Source organism: Dasypus novemcinctus, chromosome 21, assembly GCF_030445035.2.
Source record: "Dasypus novemcinctus isolate mDasNov1 chromosome 21, mDasNov1.1.hap2, whole genome shotgun sequence".
Taxonomy (NCBI): Eukaryota; Metazoa; Chordata; class Mammalia; order Cingulata; family Dasypodidae; genus Dasypus; species Dasypus novemcinctus.
This window is the reverse complement of record NC_080693.1, coordinates 49,756,473-49,773,025: the sequence shown is the minus strand read 5'-3', so window position 1 is coordinate 49,773,025 and position 16,553 is coordinate 49,756,473. Positions and strand designations below refer to the sequence as shown.

Below are 16,553 nucleotides of genomic sequence, written 5' to 3'. Positions count from 1 at the left end.
CTAATTTGAGCTCCATTAGAACTGAATTAAACAGGCTAAGTAGCTACATAATGCCTGGCATTTAGTTGGTGCTCAAAAATGTGTGTTCAGCAAATGTTGAATGAATGAGTCAATAAATATGCAGTACACATTTAACCGAAGGCATTGATTTTGTCATTGCTAATGGCACAGCAATCCTTTAGAACGGAGCAAACACAATTATACTACTCTTTTGAGTCATGAAAAAAATGATATGATTTAAAAAATGAAAATCTTCTAATTAAGCTAGGAAGAAGCACCATGCCCAACTGGTAGAAATATTACTGTGATGTCACAAATGAGGCAAGAGAAGACAGGCAATTTGGAACTACAATAAAAATAATTACAACAAAACAACAATTTAAGAAGTTTCAGCAGCAATGAGTATTTATTATTCTGAAGAAAATGTAAATTAAACATTTATATAAAAATCATCAAAAGTGCTATATCAGAGTATTTTCATATTAATTTAACCCCCATGTCATCTAGTAGCTATACCTTTTACCTACGCCTTTTACTTTTTTTTACTTCTGACCCATCATTACAATCATCTAAAACTGTCCAATGTTAAAGCATAAAAAAATATTAGTTTATTCTTCAAGAAAAAGTACCACCAGTGATGAGTTACTGAAAGTGAAAAATAAAAACAGATGTCAGAGAATCAACTTACTGAAAAAAAATTATCACAGAATTCCATAGAAGTATGCAAAGTCTAAGGCAAGTTAGACCTTCATCAGAACATTTTCATGATACAATTTCTTAAGAGTTTTGTTATTTGTTTTTTTTCGAGTCAGGTTTCTGGTGTGCCAGGACTCTGTGATTGTTTTCCCATTTTTTCTTGGCTGTTTTCCAAGGGGAACCAAATGTTACCTAATGCTGTGCACATCCCATGACCCTCAAATATTTAATGTAGAGAGAAAGCTGGTTTTTACACCTTAGAAATAGCTCTTAGGGTTAAGTCTGTCATTAAAGAAGACCCAAGGCACGCCTCAGAAGGGAGAACCCTCTAACCCGTCCCCCTGCCCACCCCCATTCTTCTCATCTTTTGCCGCCCCAGTGCCAGGTCCGTTCTCTCACACACTGTTTCTGGCCATTTGATTAGATTCCCGGCTGACAGCGCTAGAGCAGGTATTTCAGGCCACATATCTCATTTGGTCTCGTTCAGTCTTAAGCAAATAAGCTTCTCTGATTGGCCACGAGAGCTGTCTGACTCTCCCGCCTCTTGGCTTTCTTGCTCCTCTGTCTCACTTTCCAGCACAAGGCGCTGGAGGCTAACAATAAAAGTCCTGACGACAGAAGGACCAGGCCGAAGATGGAGATGATGGAGCCATGGGAATTGAAGCTGTAAGCCACAGCAGTGACCACCACCCCGGTGATGAGGATGACCATGGCGAAGGGGATGACGCAGCGGTAGCAGGAGAGCTCAGCACCCCCTGTGGCGGCCGTCAGCTGAATCTCACTCACCAGGGGGACCATAGTGACCACAGCTTCGCTGTTGGGGCTTTTCTCCACTGTCTCTGGCTTGGGAGACTTTGTGGTTCCCAGGATCTCCTTGATGGGTTCTTCAGTCATTTTCTTGCAGCAGTGTTTCCCAGCTGGGTTCATAGACTAGATCTGGAGGGTCCCACCAGGGCAGAAACTGTGAAGAAGACAGGAGATGTTAGCCACATGCATGGAAGGAACACTGCAGGTAGAAGTAAAGGGCTGTGGCTTTTACAGAAGGCATGAGTGCATGTGAAAATCCACTTTATTTTCTAATTGCTTGCATTCTCTTTGCATTGGGCAAAAAGCAATTATAAAGCAGATAAACATAAAGGAAAGATATAAAAACCAGGAAGCACTTTACAGCATTTAATATACCCTGGCTGCCTACAAATGTTTACAAGCATTTCCACTTTGTCTATTGCTTCTCTTTCCTCTAAACACATAGAAAAGCCAGAATTCTACTCCAAAGATGGCTTCATTTAAGAAGAGAATATGTTACAGATAATACTGCAGACAGTGAGTTCCACAACTCATAGCAACTTTGCCTCGACTTTGCCTCTATGACCAATGTGCATTCTTTCCCAACCATCACTGCCTACAAAAGCAACATCAAGTCACACAGCCAGAGTACGCACGACATTCTTCTCCATCAATTGACAGCCAACAAGTGCCTTTATGGTGTTACTGTTAAACACAGTGCAACATGTGCCTTGGGGCCTTTTCCTACCCCCGTGGTGGGTGGTGGGTAGTTCAGCAAAAATTCAGTGACAATGAGGCTGGCATTTATGATCTAAAATGTAGCAATATTCTTTGATCCATTTGAAAAGGGAAAAAGAAAAGAAAAAAGCAAGAACTTCACAGAATGCAATTTTGTTCTTTCTTATGTTAAAGGTCTAGTCAATTCTTAGAGTATTAGCTATCAATCCCAAAATTTGCTATTAAATTCAACAAGGAATTTTGACAGCATGTGTACCATGACATGTTAAAAAATTTGGCATGTTAAAAAACTTGGCCTGCTAAATTTTCAGTAAAATTTTACAAAATCATATATTCCCAAAAATTGCTGTGATGCTCCTTTTCCAAGCGTTTTGACCCTGAATATTTCAGGACAAAACCTGAGACTCTCAGTCAAAAGCATTTGGTTGAAACATGTCTAGCAGAAGTCAGTGAGAAACTCTTGCCTGCTGCTCAGAGATATAAGTCGCTGTTTCATCTTTGAAAAGCACTCAAGCCTATCAGCTTGAGACAGCCGAGCAGTTGCAGTTACCAAAAAAGTTTAAAGGAAGACGCTTGAGACCATTTCAATTAGAGTACTACTTCAAGTATATTAAACATCAATCAAAACAACTTTAAACCCAAACCAAACCTCACTGGTTCTTCACTGCTTGGGGAAGTCGTATTACCCTCTGTGTAATGAAACCAAATATTAGAGTTGCCTGTATACATGCAAATATTAGCCATTAAACAACTTAGTCACTGCTATCCAATGATAAGTCAATAAAAGGATATTTGAAATTTTATCTGGAAGAAATCTTCACCCCAAAGCTGAGGCTTGAACTAACTAGAAAAATGAAGATCTGTCCCCAAAACTTCTTACACATACCTTAAAGAGAGGCAATCCATCATAAGGGAAATCACTTGACTTGGTAGGAAAGAAGCAGCAGCCCTTTAAGTTTCCTTGGTCAACTTCTGAAAGAGCCTGTAGCAGCCGTCTGTAAACGTCAGGACAGGAATCTCCTGCAGGGAAAAGAAAAATTATCAAGATACTTTGGTGTAGCTTTGGATCCTGGAGCTCCTTCTCCTTTCCCTTTACCTCTATTCCTTAATGACACTTGTCTTTCCCTCCCTCTTTTATTTTATTCCTTCCCCCTCCGGTTTGTCCCTCCCTGCCACTTTTTTCCCCTCTTCGTTCATCTCCTTGCCAGCAGATTCCGAGTCTTGGCTTCCCTCAACTCTGCTCAATGACATGTTAAGTCAGAATCATTCTACTCCGTCCCCAGAGACAGGACCCAGCTTTTACTTTTATTTCTCTCACCGCATTTACTGAACAGACTGCTTTGCATTACTCATTTTTTCCCCAGCCAACCTCCAGATCTTCCTCCTGCCCATTAGGCATTTTCATAAGAAAATCCCCGCGTCAGCGTTGCAGACCCAGCTGAGGGGACAGAAGTGAGGGGCAGACGCTCTAGGGCGGCAGGAACAGCTGTGAGGTCATCGGGCAGCTGAGCTCAGCCTTCAAGCCAGCAAAAACCCAGGTTCCTTGGTTTTCCCATTCTCTTTTCATACGTGTGTGATGATCATCTGAAGCTTGAAAGTCTCCTTGTTTTATGATAATTCATTTAGGAATGAGGGTGGGAGATGCAAATTGTTTATGGTTGAGGGGGGAAAGCTGTCATCTTGATTTAAATACCATTGCTTACTGCTTGTGCTAAAAGGCAAGTAACGTTAGACATGCTGAAATCATCACCATCATCATCCCTACAGAGCATCTACTATGGACATGGCAGAATACTAAGCAATATATATGTTTTAACATTAATTCTTATTAGTTTGTAAATGAGGAAACAGAGGCTCAGAGAGGTTAAGTAACTTGAAAAAGTTCACACAGAAAGAAAGTGTTGGTTTAAACCCCAGGTTTTAATGGGCACATAAAATTACTCGGGTTGTTTGTTAAATGTAGATTCAAGCTCTCAGGCAATGCTGATATTGTAGTTCCTTGGACCACACTTTAAGAAGCAAGGTGTTTTAAGCATTCTAGCACATGTGACATGACAAACAATAAAGCTAAAGGTCCACTTCTCACCTTCCAAAAAGCCTTATAGGTTTATGCTTTTTCAATACACATGCTATTTAAAATTTGAAAGTTCTTGAAATATATAGAGCCTCCATTGTCTTTTTGAGGAAACAAATGGAGATAATATTGGTAGACTACCATAAACTCCTCCTATATATCTGGAGGTGAAGGTTACCAGTCCCCCTTTCTTACTCTGCACAAATTTTAATAACCCCTGTTAATTAATGTAGCAAATATCAAATCCAAATTATAACTTAAGAGAGATTTATTTTCCTTCCTTCTCTTTTTTGTTAGCTTCTCTGCTGATAGAGGGCTCCGGTGTTCTTAGACATCTTACCTCTGTTTCACAGTAGCCCACTCTTTCCAGACTCATCTAGTAACAATAACTTGACTCTTCTGGTCACAAAAAGAGAAGGGCAAGAAGTCCTTTTTCTAGAGTGGAAATCGAAGAGAGGGCTTTCTTGATTAAAAAAAAAAAAGCATTAAAAAGTACCTGGCTGCTGGCTGAGCTGGGGAGCCCAGCCTGCTGAGGACGAGGATAGCAATACCTGGAGTGCCTCAGGGGCACCGGCCTCACACTTTTAAAATGTGGACCTGAAGGGACAGAGTCATCCACCCATGACTTGGCCACCTGGTGTTGAAGATCAGGGCACTTAGACCCAGGGCATTTCAAAACTTAGCCATGTTGCCGCAGGCAGATTGTGATGTTGGGGCCACTGACCAGATAAACTGGGGGAGCTCTGGTGAAGGGGCAGCAATCCTTCACCCGCAAACTGTGGCCTTTGGGGTCAATTCCTCTGAGTCCTGGGCATGGGCCATGTTCCCAAAACAGTAAGCCATGCCCCCACTGATGCTCCAGCTAGTACCTTATCCCACTGGAGGTCATACTCCCCTGTTTTCAAAGCCGTACATGACTCGAACATCTGCCAGATAGGGGCAAGTGACCCTTCTCTCTGTGGTATGTCCTCGGCTGAATCTATGACGGATGGGATAGGGTCTCCGTGTGCTGGGACCGTGGGTAGGTCTGTCATTACTTCCATTACCAAAGTTTCCCTCAGCCTTCTCAGGCTTCAGGTGTCTCCTTCAGCCTAATTCTCCTTCCCAGCATGTGTACATCTGCCTAGACACACAGATACACAGCCCCAAACTCTAAGCAGACAAGAAATTAGAAATACATACAAAGAAGTAAAAAGCTCTGCGACAACCCAGAAATTGTACCAGAAAAAGAGATATTCCTATACCCACTCCTATGTGGCTCTCACTGACTCGACTTAATTAAAATTTGAAGAGAATTCCTAGTGAATAGCGCTGATGCCTTTGAATTTTTCCTGCCCTCCCATTCGATGCCTCTAAGGTATTAGACACCTCTAGGAATCCCTCAAGGGACACCTGGCCCCAAATGCAAAAGATCATCCACAATACCACCAGCCTTCTGCAAACCCTCTCCTTTCAGAAGGGAGAGGAAATCTCTCTGGTTCTTTTTAAAGCACATGGTTTTAGAAGACTCCTTTAAGTTCCGGAAACTTTTCTGAAAGCCCCCAAATGCACGAATTAAATCTATATCCCCCCTGGGCATTTGATATTTCTCTCCCAGATCTTTCAAAGAGCAAGGCAAAGATCCTTACCTTTCCCAGCCAGAATCGGACTGAGACAGCTGCCAGCTCCGCCAGCTACCCAAAGAGGGGATGCAAATCACGGCACTAGGGACCGTAAACAAAGTACTCAGCAAGGCTTAAAAACAATTAAGGGACCGGAGAAAATTTGGTGGAAAGAAATCCCACAAATGCTGCTGTATTTTGCTCTCTGTTTTCTTCTAAGAGGGTATAATCCTATTTTTAAAAAAGGGAATCAAGTTTGAAACGGAATGTCCTCCTTCGTTTTCTTCTTTTTATATCCTTACGCAGGCTTTCATTTTCAAGGTTATCTTCGTCCAAAGCTCCTCTCTAAAATTGAACCGGCGGGGCGGGGGCGAGGGATTTCTCTCTTTAATCTTTGTTCTACCCTTCTAGGGTGCTGTCGGGTTTAGGGAGTGTGCGGGGGCGGGGAGTGAGACGATAGTCTATTTCATCCTAACGGGCAAGCACTAAGGAGAAAAGGAAGATGAGGATGGTGAAATGGCAGCATTTGGTCCACAAGTCAGGGGAGTCGTCTCGTCAGTGCTGTTCATCTGAGAATGGCAAAGCACCGTGGAAAAGATGGTGCACTGGAAAACCCCAGCCCTGAGGAACCGAGGCACCACAAACAGGGCAGCTAGGAACACTTGCTGCTCCGGAGAGAATTCCTCAAACTGAAAAATCTCATTTTACTTAGAAATAAGATCAGAGACAAAGTAATTTGGGGGGAGGAGAGGTGGGAGGAGAGAGGGGGAGAGGAAGGCCAGGACTGTGTCAAAAAAGATGTTGTCCATTTCCTTTCAGTAGCAGCTCAAAGTTCAGGCTGTACCTTGGGAAGGAGGGCATTTTGATTTTCCTGTTAAAGACCTGGAAATCTCGTCTTTGGGAATAGAGAAACTCTGCATTTCGTGACGAGAACCCCATGTGCATTCGATTAATCACCCATATTGACTTTCAGTTTGCTTTTGCTTGGTGTGGTTGAATTGGCTAATTTCCAGCAGTCCTGAAGATGCCAGGCCTCCCATCCCACATAGCATGCCTTTGATCTCGGTCATCATCCAGTCCAATTTGATTCAGCGAGATTCAGGAAGTCGGCCAGTTTTTCTCCTTCCCACTGCTTCTTTTAAGGGTGTGTCTTCATTTATGTTCTAAAATCATAGACATTTTAGAAAGTGATCTGAGCTAGTGTGTTCATTTTGGATAAGAGATTGTGTTGTTATTGCTTTTATTTTTTCAAGCCATTATTTATAGACATCTGATAGTACCAAGAAGAACAATGGGTATGACTTAGATAGAAATATATGTTTTACTATTTGGTTGTCATTTTCCAGTTACTAGACCCTCATAAAATCCACATGCATAAGGAAAGGAAAACATACATCTTTTGTGTGCCCTCCCTATTCACTTTTTGTTCCGAGTGACCATGAAAGATATGTATAAATATAAAATCTCTCACTTCAGCAAGAACTAATTCTCATTCTGGATCCAGATGAGAAGGATTGATTTTCTCGTTTCAAAATCAGAATATATGCTAAAATTCCTGTGATCCTGTTACGTCGCCATGTATTTTGCAAAGTTCTTTCTATTCATGTATATTATTCTTTGGACTGCTAAGACAAGGTAGAGAGTTATGTAGCAAATTGCACTGGCAGTTTCCTGCAGCAAGGACACACCAAAAGTATCAACCTTCCCTAGTGGGTAATAAGTCATGTCTCCAAGGGCTTGTAGGAACCCCCCCATACCTTTTCCAAGGAAGAGAAGGGAAGGCATGGGGGTGGGGGCGGTATGAGGCGATGTGTCCTCCAGAAACCACCCTGACCTTACCCATTTACCTCTCCTCCTGATACCTGATAGCTTGGATACCTTCTTTACTTTTTTAGAGAGGTAATCTCCCCCTAGACTCTGCTGGCAAATGTTGTTTGTCCGGTCCATAAAATGGGGTGACCCTATTTTGTGACTCCATCCGTTCCTAATTAACAAAGGATTCCTAGGCTTCAACATCAATCTGGTGCTGGGGATTCAAAATCACTCTGCAAAATATAAGCTTTCTTGGTGCAATGGACACAACCAATCCAGTGTCCACATAGAAGAGGTGGCATTGGATTGGGAAAAGTGGACATAATGGACAAAGGGTATGGGGAAAGGCAGGAAGAGATGAGAGGTGGAGGCGTCATCGGGACATGGAGCTGCCCTGGATGGTGCTTCAGAGGTAATCACCGGACATTGTAAATCCTCACAGGGCCTACATGATGGAATAGAGGAGAGTATGGGCCATGATGTGGACCATTGTCTATGAGGTGCAGAGGTGCCCAAAGATGTACTTACCAAATCCAATGGATGTGTCATGATGATGGGAACGAGTGTTGTTGGGGGGGGGGAGAGGGGGGGTGGGGGGGTGGGGTTGAATGGGACCTCACATATATATTTTTAATGTAATATTATTACAAAGTCAATAAAAAATAAAAAAATTAAAAAAAAAAAAAAAAAAAAAAAAAAGAACCAGTTCCAAGCTACCTGCTACCTATAAGAATTTCACTTGAAATAAATTTGTTAAAAGTAAAAGTATGGAAAATAATCAGAAAAAAAAAAAATATAAGCTTTCTTAAAAATGAATCATTGTTGACAACCTGGAAAGGATCAGTTGGCTTTTCTTTATTCCATAGTCACAGAGCAGAATACACCTTCTGACCTGATTTGCCATCTCCCAGTTTTGTAGCACTGATCTTAAAATGACTGGCATCCTATGAATGTCCTCCCCTCAAACAATTAAAACGAAGTTTAAACCATAAAGTTTAAGCTCCATGATTGGGTAAGATGCGCAAAGAGCATGTTTCCACAAGTGGGTTTTGATAGCTCCATTTTGTGGAAAAAGAAATGGAGGTGCAGAGAATATCACTGTTTCCAGGTTTATCTCCAGAGCCTGGATGACATGCTTATTCCCTGTGAGATGCTCAGTTTTGAAGAGGAAAGGAGCACACTCATGTTTATCAAGCATCTGCTATGTACCATCCATGATACAGACTTGGTCTCAGGTATACATATTTTTGATTTTACTTAGAAGAAGCTAAAAGTGAATGGAGCTAATTAACTTGTCCACGATCTCTTACTAAGAAAGTGGCAAAACTAGGTTTCAAATCCAGGTGCCTCTTCCTCTATATGGCACTATAGGAGGACTTCACTACTTATTGTTATTTATCAGATTATGGATGTATTCCTAAATTTAGCTTAAGTCTCATTTTCTTAGACATTCTTTCATTAGGTTTAGTTTCAGAAAAGTGCTTTGGAAAGTGCCTATTGCTTCTAGGATGATTAAACCACATGTTTTGCCTCTTATTCATCTGGGTATTGAAACAGAACTGTGACTTATCAGTTCTGAATGGGTTTAAGCCTAGAACTGACACTGACCTGGTACCAATGGAGCCAATGGGAGATGCAGTGAGTGGAGGGACATTTCAGAAGTCATCTAGGCCATTCCTCTGCCTTTAGAAGTATTTAAATTCCACTGACATTTACTGTACTCCTTTTGTGAGCCAGGAACTCACATTAATAAATGCTCAATAACCAAACAGACTACAAAACAGTCTCATCTAGGACAGGAAAATCATGGGAACACAAATGTAGGTAATCTTTTTACCAGAGGTAAACTACTGTAGAAGGCCTCAGGAAGATTAGCTCACTCTGGTCTAGGTGGGGGGAAAGCTTCATGGCAGACAGGTCATTTGAGATTATAGGTAGGGATGAGAGAAGGTGATTCTAGGTGGAAGGAACAGTCCATATACAGCATAGCCTGGAAACGTGTCAGTCTTCTGCAGAAGAACTTTGCGTAGCCTGATTGACCAAAGTTTAGGGAGTATGGGGCAGGCAGATAATGGTGAAAGTAACACTGAAATTAAGTTATGGTCAGATTATTGAGGGCCCTTCACTGCCTCATTGTGGAGTTTGGTCTTTGTCTTGAGAGCAATGTGGTTTTTGAACAAGAGAGGGCATAGCCAGTGCTACCCATTCTAGAATACCCTGACATGAGACTGTTGGAATGTACCAGGGTGAGTCAAAACAGAGAAGGGAAAAGTGTGCCTGGGACACCAATCAGGAATTGTCTATGATTGTCCAGGAGAGAGGCAATGGGGACCTGATATTGGGAAATATGGACCACTGGGAACTCACAACCAGGGGTAGAATCAGCAAAACTTGACCATTTCAGGTGAGGGAAGTTATCAGGGGATATGGGTTGGTAAGATTTTGAAGTCTAAGTAGTTACCAGTTTGGCTGTATTGTCTGCAGAAATAGAGATACCAGGTCAAAGAGAGGGCATGGGATTGGGGTGGGGGGATGATGAACTTAATTTGTTAGTACAGCAATTTACTTCTCCATTGGAGAAGCAAATGGTGAAGAAAGTTTGCCTTACTCTTGACTATTCTTGACTACCAATTTGTGACATATTGTTAAATAATGCTATCAAATGCTCAAAATTTTGTACTAAAATTATTAATGAATTATTAATGAATTTATAATTTGCCTAATTCCATACACACATACACAATCATTGACATGTATATGATATACACAAATGGTTTGAGATCACTAACTTTTTGCATAGAGCAAGAACATAAAATATTTTGAGAATTCCAATTCAAATCTTTAATTGTACTGACTAGATGCAAAGCTTATGTTGGTTGAATGTTCAGTTTTGAACAAGAAATTTCCTTGAAAACAAGAACCATAACTGCAATTATCTTTGTACCATACCCAGCATGAACAAAGCATCCAACAGATATTTTCTGGTAAAGAATATGTTTTCTCCTCAATTTGTCACTACTCCAAAGTACTTTATGTAGAAGGGTATGTGTAGAGTAGTTCAGTCTCCCCACTTCACATATGGAGAAATAGCCTTTGTCTTACCACGAACTAATTTTATGTTGTAGCATCAGTTAAAAAAAAACAAACAGGCAAAGTCCACTATGGATTTCTTTAGATATGTCAGGTTTGGGGCCTCATGCAATACATAAACAAGACCTCAGATCAGAGTTTTCCATGATTATGTTGAGTGGGAACTCTATAAGCTCATCAAGGGCAGTATCAACAATTGTGCATGCTCAGAAAGTCTGCAACACAAATGAACAAATAAAAGGATAACTCTACACTGAAATCACATGTAAACTTGAAAACCGAGGCAATAATTCACATGAATTATTTCAAAGCATCCAGATAATTGTGCCAAGTTCATGCATTATTTTTATAATTAAAATATCAACTATAATTTGTAATTGAATAATTATTCAATTATTATTGGCATTTCTTTCAGTATTCTTTGGATGGTGAGTACCCTGTAGAGCCAGCTGTAGGTGGCACCTAATAGAAAACATATACATTTATTGAGCACTTACTTTATGTATTTATTATTTCTTTTAATACAAACAATCCAAGAGGTAGTTGCTAGAAAGAGTCCCATTATATGAACAAAGAGATTAAGAGACTTGCCCAGGGACATACATTTGGAAACTAATGGTGTTGAAGATTGAAACCAAAGCTCACCCTCTTAACCTCTGTAGAATATTGGGTCCATGTTCAGATAATAAGCATACATTCTGAAGTCTCCTAAGTAGTCTATATGCACTCCAAAATAAAGCTCGGGTTTTGAAATGGTTGCTTTGCCAGGAAATGCTTGCAATGGCCTTCCCACAGAAACTCTGTAGTGGTATGCTTATTGAGAATAGGTACAGCTCAAGAAACCATTTGGAAGAATTTTTATCCACTTAAAAAGCTTTTGATGTCCACTATGTGGGTGGTAAGTGGGAAACGGAACCATTTGCCCAGCTGAACTGTGTTCTAAATAGAACTGTTTATCTTAGGAACTTATCTTATGGAACAATGCAGAGAACAGATCTTTTGCTTTCTTTCTTTAGATAAAAACTTTTAAAGTCTTGCTTTGCAAAGGAGACAGTACCTTGCTGACTCCTTCTTGTTTACTTAAATAAATATACAGGAAACAGGCATTATTGTCTTTGTAAAAGTAATGAAAACTTAGTAAAACCAGTCACCCCCAGACAGTGCATGGTCACAGAAAGAGAACATGATGTTCTTCTGTCAGAGTACAACAAGGGCACCAAGTCCATTTTGAAGTTCAACTGACCACTTGCACCTGGTCAGCAAATCTACCAACACTAGTTTTGGATCACTTCCAACTTAATGGATACTATAATCTCAAGGAAAACTCCCTCTCCTGACTTACTTCTTATTTATTTTCTAAGTTAAACTTAGTTTGGAAAACTTTCTTTATAGCACTGACATAACTTGATCTTTTTTCCTAGGGTCACAGAATAAGGTTTCGGATCACTTCCCCAACAAAATTAACTATTTCTGACTCTCCATTCTTACTGTGCTATGAAAACAGTCATGAACTGAAAGTCAGGAAACTCAGGTTTGAATCGTCTTTCCTTTTTGTGGCTTTGGGCAAGTCACCTAAGCTCTCAAAGTCCCATTTGTCAGATGTCAGGGTTCCAACTGAAGGTTGTTTACTAGTCTTTCCTTTTATTTCATATTTTCAAAAATTCAATTTAAGCTTGTCATATCAGCAAACTCAGACAAGACAACTTGGGAATATAACTAACACCATTACCCAAGCTACCAGGACAGCTGTAGGAAGCCTCTTTAAAATAAAAAATTCCCTGGTGCAGCATCTGTCAGCAAAGCCATTGACCTCTTAGGGTGGATGTTCATCTCTTTCCATGTGAGCAGGCTCATAGGCGTCTGGCTCAGAGAGTGGCTGCTGGGTGAAGAAGCTTTTCCTCAGTTTCTGATCAGAAAGTCTAGGCTTTCAGTGTTTGCACACTGATTTCTACCCTTGTTCCTCTAACACCAGTGTAATGAGAGTGTTGGCTGCACAGGGAATTGAATAACATGAAATTGCAAACTGCATTTGAAAGTAAAGCTGCAGAGGCAAGAATTCACACTGGTGGAGCCTCACCCTGCTGGGGCTGGCATGACGTAAGTCAGAGACCTCAGTTCACGGTTTTATGTGACAGGACACAGGAACAGCCAACTCCAGGGAAGACTGATAGCAAAGCTCAAGGGTGAGTCTCCCTGGGAACAGGAAGCAGGTCCTGCTGTACCAACAAGGTTTAGGGACAGAGAATTTTGACAGATTTTGTCAAATTGGGGGGGGGGGTGGTTCTGCCAAGAGTGTGTGCTCCCATCACATGGAGTATAGATTTCCTTAGTGCTTCTCCCCTGTCAGGCCACCAAATCCAGAAAGGAGCGATGACGCAACTTCATCAATATGGTGGATACTTCCTTTTTTTTATTTAATTAATTTATTCCCCCCCCCCCACCGCGTGCAGCTTGCTTGCTGTCTGCTCTCTGTGTCCATTCACTTCATGTTCTTCTGTGTCTGCTTGTCTCCCTTTGTTGCATCATTTTGCTGTGCCAGCTTTCCGCGGGTGTGGGCCATCAGCTCTCTGCGGGCACAGGCAGTCAGCTCTCCATGGGTGCGGGCCAGCTTGCCTTCACAAGGAGGCCCCATGATGTGAACCCAGGGCCTCCCATATGGTAGACGGGAGCCCAATCGATTGAGCTACAGCCGCTTCCCAATGGTGGATACTTTTGTAAGCACTCAGTTCAGATTCTCACACTTACATTCTGAACTATAGGAAAGAAAAGGAAAAAAACTATATATTCCCCTCTTTTTAAAAAATTCCCTTTTATTTTTTTTTCATGGTGGGGTTAAAAGAGTTTCCTCCTGAATTTCCTGCCTTCAGTCTCACTGCCTTCAAATATATCCTGTACTCTGGTACTACCTGTATCAGAATCACGCAGGGCACTTGTAAAAAATACAGGCTTCTGGGCTCCACCCCAGACCTACCACAGCAGGATCTTTAAAGTATGTGTGTCTGCATATATATGTGTGGAGGTAAGTTAGAAGGTTGGGAATCTTCTATCCACTGCTCTACGCTAATAGTGAAATATTGAGTAGGCAAACCTGACCATGCCATTCCCCTGCACAAACCCAACATTGATTTCCCTTCATGGGGGGTCTGAAGCATCAGCATGACCCACAAGGCCCCCCACAAGCTGGCTTCTCCCTGGCTCCCTTGCGTCAGTTCCCGCGGAACATATTATGAATGGTTCCCTGAATACCACACACTATTTCATGTTTCTTGTGCTTAGTTGGCTCCTAATTTTGGATACTCAGTGTAATGTCTACTCATCATTCATGATTACTTCAGGCATCACCTGCTTCTAGAAGCCTTCCCCGATAAGTCTCCTTCCATCTTCAGATGAGTCAGGCTAGGTTCCCTTCCCCTGCACTCCCCTAATGCTCTAGGCCAGAGTTTCTCAACCTCAGCGCCATTGACATTTTGGGCCAGTTAACTCTTTGTTATGGGGCTGACCTGTGCTTTGCACCATGTCTGGCAACATCCTCAGCCTCTACCCACTAGATGCCAACAACACGCCTTCCCCCTACTCTACCCCAGGTGTGACAACCAAAACTGTCTCCAGACATTGCCAAATGTCCTGGGGCGGGGAGAGCACAAAGTAGGTTAAGAAGTTAACGCACTAATGCAAAATGTTAAAAATGGGGAAAGGTTATGGGAATTCTGTGTTTTGTGCATGATCTTTCTGTAAATCTACAATTTCTCTAATTAAGAAAAGTGGTTTGAGACTACTGCTTTGTGCTTATATATCTTACAATCTTCACCAAGTAGTGTGAAAATAGCTGTTTGCTTGTTTATATCCTCGAATCTAAGAGACTGAGTGCTTTCCCAGAATAGGGAATACAAAATTTATCTTTGTGCCTCTTGTATTAAAGCATAGTACCCTTCAACAGACTATGTAGACAATTTACATTTCTTGAGCAAAACTTTATTGAAGTAGTGGAAGTCAGAAGACCTAGATTTAGCAAACCTTGGCTGACTCTATCACTTAAAATGAATAGTGGACAAGTCACCTGGCAGCTCTGTGCCTCAGTTTCCCTCATTTTGAAGACAGGGGTAATAATAACACCAGACTTGCCTCTGTGGGTAGGTGGCCTGGCTATGGCCATATGCCTCAAGGACTGCTGCTCATGTGGTATGCATTCTTTGGGCATAGAGTCTTGGGTGCCATTGAAAATTCACGTCCACTTAAGCAATATATTCATCTATAACAATAACTGATGGGTTTCTTTAATTTGGAACATTAAAAATATAAGAAGTCTTCCTGAAAATGACTGATCTCCCAGTAAATAATGAGACCAAAATAATTGACTCAATCACTGTCTTAAGCACAGTTATGTAGAGCACAACATGGATACTCTAAAGGACAAGCACTAATCCCTACCCCAAGTATGCCTCCACAAACTCCAGTTATAGATCAAATCACACATCCCCAAAGTCATGCTCACAAAGTCATGCTCAAGTCCCAACCCCTGGCCCTGTGGCTCTGAATTCATTTGTAAATAGGATCTTTGAAGATGTTATTAGTTAAGATGGGGCCAAACTGAATCAAGGTGGACCTTAATCCCATACAACTGGTTTCCTTATAAGCAGAGGAAATTGGACAAACTGGGAGACATGGCCATGTGACAGAGGCAGACGACAGGTGTGGACTGCTGATAAGCTACTGCTGGGAAGCCACAGACTTCAGAGCCAGCATGATCTTGCTGACACCTTGATTTTGGACCTCTGGCCTCCATAAGTGTAAGAAAATAAATTCTTATTGCTTAAGCCAACTAGACTGTGGTACTTTGATACCGCAGCTCTAACAAACTTCGACAGCTCCAGCAGAGAAACAGCCAGGCCAAAGGCTCTGCTCTAGGCCTGACTGATTTTCTTGTCTTTGAGGCTCTGCCAGATCCACTCTTTATACCTATTGCTCTATTCTCACAATGGTTCCTTTCTGCTCTGTGAACTGGAATGGCTACTTCCTTGTTTCCCAACCCTTGATATCAGTGGTAGAAAATTTTGCATCTGCTATGGCTTGTATTTCACAATGTTTTTAGGAAGTGTTATCCACTGTGCATAAAGGAGGTTGTTTCCTTTAATATCTACTCATGCCTATCAGTTATTTATTACCTTCACCAAGGGCTTCTTTCTCTCTCCCTCTCCAGCCTATCCCCAACTCTCTCTCCCCCAACTCCCATTGCCTATTTATGTCTTCCTTCCCTGGCCACTTCACCACTGCTGCCTCTGTGTTCTCTCAGCTCTGTGGTGGGGTGGTTTTTATATCTCCCTCCCTCCTTACGGTGCAGATAATTAGTTTCCAGTTCAGTTGAGGAGGACCCCATTTCAGACTCAGATACTCTCTGTGCCACCATTAACCCTCTCCTAAGGGCCGCTGGCCAGGACTTTCCCATTAACCATTGCATGCTCCGAATGTGTAGACTACAAAGAATTGTGCAAATTGTAAAATTCTCCACAAGGGGAGGGCTGTAAAGGACTTGGAAATTGTCTAAATTATCTCTTTCAATTTAAACCTGAGAACTCTGAGAGCTGAAGAGATTAAATGACTCCCTCTTTTTTATTCTCATTGCAGTTCTGGACCATCTCAAAAGCCAATCTGAATTATTCTGTTATTTTTTTAGTGCAGCACAGCTAATCTTTATTTTCCAACCTTTATTGTAGTTCTTGATCTTCTCTTCTTTAAGCTTAAGATAATATCCATTTAGT

At 41.5% G+C, this 16,553-nt stretch overlaps 1 protein-coding gene across 3 annotated transcripts; it reads right to left on the bottom strand.

Annotated features, from left to right (window-relative positions):
- Window positions 1–378: 378 nt before the first annotated feature.
- On the bottom strand, window positions 379–6,564 carry TMEM100 (transmembrane protein 100). 3 transcript variants are annotated; one of them, XM_004457629.4, is made up of 3 exons: window positions 5,923–6,564; window positions 3,107–3,240; window positions 379–1,657 (listed from the first exon to the last, which is right to left on the bottom strand). In XM_004457629.4, the coding sequence occupies exon 3, from the start codon at window positions 1,621–1,623 to the stop codon at window positions 1,186–1,188; it is 438 nt and encodes a 145-aa protein (XP_004457686.2). In that variant the 5' UTR covers window positions 1,624–1,657; window positions 3,107–3,240; window positions 5,923–6,564; the 3' UTR covers window positions 379–1,185. The 3 variants fall into 3 exon arrangements, with proteins under 3 accessions (XP_004457686.2, XP_004457685.2, XP_004457683.2); XM_004457628.5 differs by lacking the exon at window positions 5,923–6,564 and adding an exon at window positions 4,635–5,876; XM_004457626.5 differs by lacking the exon at window positions 5,923–6,564 and adding an exon at window positions 3,539–4,613.
- Between the last annotated feature and the right edge of the window lie 9,989 nt (window positions 6,565–16,553).